General features: G+C 46.4%; 1 protein-coding gene across 2 annotated transcripts; it reads right to left on the bottom strand.

Moving 5' to 3' along the window:
* Window positions 1-2,246: 2,246 nt before the first annotated feature.
* Window positions 2,247-7,187, bottom strand: NHLH2 (nescient helix-loop-helix 2). 2 transcript variants are annotated; one of them, XM_087957152.1, is made up of 3 exons: window positions 5,620-7,187; window positions 2,935-4,590; window positions 2,247-2,693 (listed from the first exon to the last, which is right to left on the bottom strand). In XM_087957152.1, exons 2-3 carry the CDS (start codon window positions 2,965-2,967, stop codon window positions 2,301-2,303), a joined length of 426 nt encoding a protein of 141 aa, XP_087813278.1. In that variant the 5' UTR covers window positions 2,968-4,590; window positions 5,620-7,187; the 3' UTR covers window positions 2,247-2,300. The 2 variants fall into 2 exon arrangements, with proteins under 2 accessions (XP_087813278.1, XP_026531241.1); XM_026675456.2 differs by lacking the exon at window positions 2,935-4,590.
* Between the last annotated feature and the right edge of the window lie 272 nt (window positions 7,188-7,459).

The following is a 7,459-nucleotide window of genomic DNA, read 5'->3' on the forward strand; positions in this document are numbered from 1 at the left end:
TAATCTGTAATCTATAACTGTGTAAGCACTACTCACCAACCCATAATTAAGGCAAAATAGTGCTCAATAATTGAGGCAGAGCTAATTATCCTTGCATATCTTTCTGCCATATCTAAGACTGGACATTCCCACAGCCATGAGGCCCTGCATTCTATCCCATCCCATCCCATTCCTTTTCCTTGTCTCTTTTCATTTTATGTTATTTCCTCTTTAAAAGCAATGATTTGTTGTGCAATTCTCTACTGTTTCCTATTTTAATAATTTAAAATGACAGTAGTATTATCCCCATATATAATTCAGGTTATTGAGAGGAGAGTCTTATTTCCCCACTAGTGACCTATACCATCTTTTAGAGTCATCCAACCACGGTGTCAAAATAACAGCAATGAGAACAGGTTTCATATCTCTTCAATGGTGATTACTGGTAGGTGATGCTATATGTGATTAGTGAGAAACAGCCTTGGTACTTAAAAGATGTAATGAACTTGTGTTTGTCATAAAATTAGAACCAAAAGCTTATCATCACTATTTGGTGATATTTCATTCATCATAGCCTTAGAGGTTGAATTCAGGTTTATTTGAAGAGCATTGACCAAATGTCCCATCTAAGCCAACATTGCTTTATGCTGGTTTCCCTCTCCCCATATATTGAAGAGATATTAATAGCCTTCAGTAAATGCTTTCCATAGAAGTGAAACCTAGTTTCTAAGTGAAGAAAAAAGAAATATTTGTATATTGTATAACATAATAATCTCTCTCTCTCTCTCTCACACACACACACACAGGGGGGGGAGGGAGGGAGGGAGGGAGAGACACAACCAGACCTATCTATCAACTATGTATGTATTCATCATCAATCAAGTATTATGTGATATTGGATTGAACTCCAGATGTAATAGATTCATTGTCTTTTCTTTTTTGTTCTTAACAACAGGAAAAAAAAAGAAAGTCAGCTTTGTGGGATACTTTTATTTATATGCAAAACAGTATACCATTCATGAGAGATATGAAAAAAAGTTCGGATAAAAATCAGATTTCTCTATTTGCACTACAAAATATTGCCTTATACAAAGCAACATACATACGTGTGCACACACACACATACATACATACACACCAATAAACCCTGAAAAAGACTAAAATCTTTGGATAACAGATATGTTCTCTCCCTTGATCCAGACATACTTTTAAAGAGTTTCACAGCAAAACAGCACTTAACATTTTCTGCTTGCAATTTTTTTGGTTGTCATAAAAGAAAGTACTCCTGTTTTTCCTCAATATGGAAAAGAAAATTTGTAGTGTACACACACACACACATACACACACACACAAAGACAAACAAAACTATTCCCTCATAAGTTATTTCCAAAATACATCTTTAGACAGAATTACAGATCAGAATAACAACAAACATTTTAATTTCTATTTGAAAATAAAATTTTCAAGTGAACTGCTAGTATTTTGATTCCACACACACAAAATAAATAAAAAGTTATCAAGGACAAGTCCAAATATATAAAATACGTTTAAAAAGAGGGCATTGGTGCAATAAAACCAGAGCAAAATGAAAACCACAATCTGGTTTCCAATGAACATTTCCAGAATCAAACATTTATTTCACAGAAGAAGAAAATGTAAACACTTGACTATCGAAAACCAGTTGGCACAAAGTCTTCAACACAAAATCTTAACCACCCTCAAAAACTAAAAAAATTGTCTTGGGGAAAAATAGTCTACTTTTGCTACTTAAATTAAAAAATAAATTATTTTTAACTGCACTCCTGTATCATACATTAAGGTCACAAGTAAATGAGATCTTTATTATTTTTGGATACAAAGAAAGGGGCACTTGACAGTCTGTATTATCACTGTGTTTGTTTAGAAAAGACGCCCACCTTCCACATAAGATGTGCTCTTGTTTTGGGCGGCCCGGGGACAAGTCAACTCTCCATCCAAACCCCCGGAGGGAAAACTTCCATTTCAAGTTTCTCTTTTCGGGCGTGAGTCAGGAAAGCCCTTTAAGGCACGAGCTTAAAGCCAAGGGATCTCCAGTCAAGCTTCCGCCGGGTGCTCGAAACTTTGCTGAAAGGGGACCCTATCGCGGGGAAACTCTGAGCGGGGAGGGAAGGTGAAGGAAGCGGCGAGCCGAGACCGCCCATCCCTCAGAGACAGGGAGCCTCCGGGGGCGCCGCCTGCAAGGCCCAGCCCCAACGGAGGCGGGCGGCTCCAGAGGGACCCACCTGCCCGGGTCCACCTTGCCTGTCGACCTTCCCCGCGGGCCCTGGTCCCCGGGGCCTGCCTTACACGTCTAGGACATGGTTGAGATAGGATATGTAGCAGATGGCCAAACGCAGGATCTCGATCTTGGAGAGCTTCTTGTCCGGGGGCAGCGTGGGCAGCAGCTTGCGCAGCTCGGCAAAGGCCAAATTGAAAGCCTCCACGCGGATGCGCTCCCGCGTGGCGTGGGCCGACCGATACTTGGCCGTGGCTCGACGGCGCCGCCGCTTCTCCTCACGGCTCAGCGGCTGCGGCGGATGGGCCGCCGAGCGACCTCCTCCTGCGCCCTCGCCGTTTGGCGCCTCCAAGTCGGAGGCGCAGCAGCTCCGCAGCCCCTTGGCCTCCAGAGACTCCGGGTCGGACGGCGCTGACGACGGGTGATCCGAGTCCACTGCTTGGTCTGGGCTCAGCATCATCTGCCAGGCGAGGAGGCAAATAATAATAACATCAAAAACAAATACGGGAGGTCAGTCAGTGCTGCCCGCTGTATGTTCTCCCCCGCCCGGCTCGTGATAGGCGGGAAGCCAGCCAAAGCATAGCGGCTTGCGCCCTTCCCCGCCACCCCTGCCTTCCTGCCCTACCCAAGGGAGCGCAGCTTTCGTCAGAAGCTCCCGGCGGCAGCCTGAGCCGGGTTGATCGCGTGTGCCTGTCGCTTACTTTGCATGCGCGAGCCGGCGGAGCTGAAGACATTGCGCGACGAAGGGACCTGCTGCTGCAAGGAGGCCTCGCGGGGAGGCTCGCTTGCGCCGCCAAGGCGGAGGGTGAAAAGAGGCTGCCTGCCTTCCTTGACTGGGGTGGCGCGACAGGGATGGGGGCTGCTAAACTTAGGGGAGGCCTTGCAAAAGCAGAGGCGGCCTCCCGAGCGGACCTCGGCCACAGCCGGTCCGGCGACTCCCCGTTCTCGTGGCGGTTTCCTTTTTATTCCGCTATATCAGCTCTCCTTCGAAACGCCATAACATCCTAGCTTTCGTTAAAAAAAGCTTTTCGTTTTCGTAAGAAAGCTTCTCGGTAAAAAAAAAAAATGGTTCTCAATAAAGATATTACGATCTAATGATTCTTAGATAATGATTGGATCAACTGGAGACCAAATATAGTGGAAAACATAAGTGTTTTGTATGAACTTTTATTCTTATCTGAGAAGACAGTACGTCGCTGTATTGTTTCTGTCGTAACTAATATAACTACTTTCCGTTCACAATGTTAGGCATTCCTAAAAGGACCCCAGAAGGTGTTTTCAACATTCAGCTCCCGATTTCCTTTTAAAGTCCTGGTTGCTTTCCCTGGAAAAGAGTAAAGCAGCAGTGACTTGTCTCGGAGGGCTTTTTTCAGCGAGACCCTTGTGAAAACTGCATCTGTTTTTCTTGACTCCTCGCGAGAAAATTTGCGGAGCCCCATTCAAAGGCGACACATCCTGCCCTTCGACCTAGTCTTATCTGGGTTAGCAGATTTTTTTTTTCCTGCGCCCGGCCGTGTAGCAATCGACCTGACCAGTTATTTTCCCAAAGGTCCTCTAGTTTTGAGTTCTTTCTGATCTGGCTTTGGAGGAACGGGTCAGAACTGCTACCGGTTGGTTCTTGTTTGCGCCACTTCCACAAGTAGCATGAGCCCAACTTTGAGATGGGACCTAAGGACCCTTCCTGGGACTCCAGAAAGCAAATTCTGAGCTGCAAGTGAAAACAACCGGACAACAGAACAAGGACTCAGTCTCCAGAATGTGGCTATTTGGAGCAGCTCTTCCCGTTTCTCTGCTCGTTGGCCAGTGGGTTTCCGGCCAGGGACCGAACTGTACGGGATGTAACAGATCTGAGAGTGTCCGTAGGAGGCTACTCAACAACCCCCACCCCGCCTAATGGTTCTTCAATAAAATTTCTGAACAGGGAGGGGGAGCCCCTGTAGGTGTTAGCTCTAAAGCTACCCATCGGAGACCTTCTGGAAATGGACAGCGGCCCGTTGCTGCCTAAGACCTGTCCGATGGGCGCCGTGCGTTTCCTTTCCGGTCAAATGTCTCTTCAGCTTCAGTCGCGCCTGCTTGGCAGCCGACTCGCCTGGGGATATCCGTCGACCAGAGCGACCGCTTCATGGGCAGGCTGTGGGCAGGGAGCAAGGTCCTGAACACTCCTTGCACCATAGTGCCGAATCTCAAGAGTGTCCCCAGAGGTTGGGGCGGTGCTGGGGGGATTTATAGCTCGATGCGGGCTCCATCTGTCAGCATAACCAAGCCAGGGAACTTAGACGCTTTGCCGGCTGGCAAAGCCCAAAACAATGCAGCTGCGACAGACAGAGAATAGCCACCTCAGAGACACCCTTATGTGTCTGGGTTGGAAGAGGGGAGGAGTAAGAGCGGGTGGGGGTGGGGGGGGGGAAAGGACCTCTGACAAGAGCGAGGGGGAGAAACTGAGAAAAGAAAGGGATTAGAAACAGAGAGTCTTATGTTGGAGATATTAGAGTGGAGGTAGTTGTGTTGATGATGATGATGATGACGACGATGACGATACTAATGATAGAGAAATAGATGGCAAGAAACCGTTTCAAGATACCTCTATCGAAAATCCAAGTGGGAAAATATAGATTTTTGCTTTAAGACTTTTCATTGTCAAAGGATAGGCATACAACATAAACCATTCTAAATCTGTTAAACGGCAAGTGGTGAATAAGGGGAAGAAATAAGAGCAAACTTAACCTATGGAAAAGCAAAGCAGGGCGGGAGAAGAAACAAAATCTATCCAACTTAATAAGTATTATTTGGCAAACAATGGACTAGAAGGAAGTCCCGATAGATTTACTGGATTTCCCAGCTTCAGTGAGCTTTTCCTGTAGACGCTGGATGGTCCAACCTCAGTAGCGCTACAAGAACGAGAAAGAGAACGGGGAGACGCGTCCCTTTTGAAGCTGCTATCTTTTTTCCTTTGAAGAAACGTCTGCTTAGGTTCATAGTAATAATCAGGAATTTGAAAATCCAGATCAAAACAACATTCCTCTTCATTGGAAAACTTTGAAAGGAAAATACTCCAACTTGAACGAACATACTTATATAAGGAAAACCAATTCGAATGATCAGCTTTTAAATATTTGCATTTAAAATATTGGTCGGCGGAGATTTGCAGCGAAAATTGTTCTAAGCAAACCCAATTTGCCTACTTTTTAGCTTGGAAGGAATCTTCTGTCTTCTGTTTTTAGAATAAATTTCTAATAACTTTGCTTTAGGTGCGAGACCAAAGAACGGAATATGGATTCCATTAAGGTCTGTATTTATATCTATCTCAAAACAAAACATTTTCTTGTTTGTTAGATGGAATGCCGCCTATTTTACCCGTACATATTAATATTTTAAAGGAAATTTACCTTGTAGGAGAATCTTGCCTTAAACGCTTCTAACCCCTTTTGCGCCTGAAATAAAATGCGAGGAGGAGAACATCCTAGACATAAATTAGAGGAGGAGGAGAGGAAGAAGAAGAAGAAGGGATCCGCATATAATAAAATAAGTAAAAAGTAAAATGTCCTATTGGTAGAAATAGTTCCGAATCCTTTTCAAAACTCGCAGATCGAGAAATGGAGTAATTGTCAAAAGACCAAAAGATTCCTGTGGAAATTAAAATGCACTAGAAAAACACGATCCCCGGGAGTGGGGAGAAAAACAAACCTCTGCAGATCTACAGTATATCACGCTAAATTGTGCTGATAAAATTATGTTGGAAAGCCGCGGCCGCCGCCTCCGCCTCCTCCTGCCGGACTTCAACAAATAACAAAAGAGACGCAGCGCTTCTAGAAGGGAAGCTCCGGGCCCTTCCAGTCGGCGACCCACGGACAGGAGTCTTCTGGCCCGGTCTGCGGCTCAATCAATCGCCGTGGCGGAGTCAAATCGCTCCGTTGCAGTCAAAGCTTTTGTGCAAACGGCGGGCACCTTCTTGGCTCGCAGGTTTGGCGGGCGGCGTCCAGGTCCCAGAAACAGCCCCGCGTTACACTTCCAGCCTCGACTCTTTGGGGTGGGGAGGAGGAGATAAAAGGCACCCAGACTAGATTGCTTCCCCTGGTCCTTCAAGATGCGATCTGCAACATCCTCCGACGCCCTTTGAAGCCCGAGCAAAGGGCCGGGCCTCGCTAGCGGTATGGAAAAACCGGGAGGGAGCGGCCTGCAGCAAGAGGCGGCTGGATTGCCGTTTGGTTCCGCTGAGCTTATCCTGGAGAAGTGGCTGGATATAAAGGCACAGTAAAGGGCCGGCAAAGGGGAGGCGACACGATTCCCTCCGAAGTTGCTACCCAATGGGTGATCCCATTGGATTGCCAACGAGATGCGAGTGGCTTAATTGGACCTGACATCTGTCACCGTCTGGGAGTTTCACAGTCCAAATATTGTCAGTCGGCAAGCTCAGATTCCCCCTTCATCCACAACAACTATTACTCTGGCTAAAGAGGACAGAGGTAGCCCGTCCTTCATCCTTTCTCTCCACGGCAAACCTAGATGGGTTTCCTTAGTGAGCCCTGGAGGCTGTAAGTACTTTCAAAATCCCCAACACCTCCTAGGTACAAGCATGGATTGATATGGAAACATCTCCAGCCCCTGTGCTCTTAAAGCCCCATTCTCAAAACGGTGACACAACAATGTATGCATGAGACAACTGTCCCGTGCACATATTATGACACAGGTATAGAAAGTAGGAGAAAGTGGCAATATAGCCAACAAAGAGGGGCAACACAAAACTGCAATGTGGAAAAGGGAAGTTGTATGGTGTACACTGTTCCTCCTGCATCTGTGGCCCAGCTGACTGACTATACCATCAAGTTGCATCCCTAGGTTCTGTACTGCAGGGAAAAGAGGGGAGCACCTAGAAAGGTAAGCTGAACACTGTTGACTTGTTGTGGTTGGCTCAATTCCATGCCCCACTCCTTCCCAGAGATGAGCAAATCCAAAGGGGACATCCCTAAAACAAGTGTCCATGCAGATTAATACAGAAGTATTAATGCACCCCTGGGCAGAGTGTCAAACACATTAGCAGGAGCTGCAGCTTGAGAAGCAGGAAGCTTCTACTACACAGAAGGGAGAGTCAGAAGGCAGAAGCAACAGGAGAGAGGAATCCCTATGCTACTGATGTCCTGAGTTATGTGCAACCAAGGGATGTCAGGAAGCCCCAGAGCCCATCCTCAAAGATGCATCAGGGCCCAACAGGATGATGAGGACAATGAA

Source organism: Notechis scutatus, chromosome 2 (assembly GCF_049901735.1).
Source record: "Notechis scutatus isolate UNSWTSFEM ecotype Mainland chromosome 2, rNotScu1.2, whole genome shotgun sequence".
NCBI lineage: Eukaryota > Metazoa > Chordata > Lepidosauria > Squamata > Elapidae > Notechis > Notechis scutatus.

Coding starts and splice junctions, on each gene's coding strand:
- NHLH2 (XM_087957152.1), bottom strand. CDS start 2,967: ATGTCTTCAGCTCCGCCGGCTCGCGCATGCAAA. Junction 2,694..2,934: donor CGCCGGCTCGCGCATGCAAA/GTAAGCGACAGG, acceptor CTCGCCTGGCAG/ATGATGCTGAGCCCAGACCA.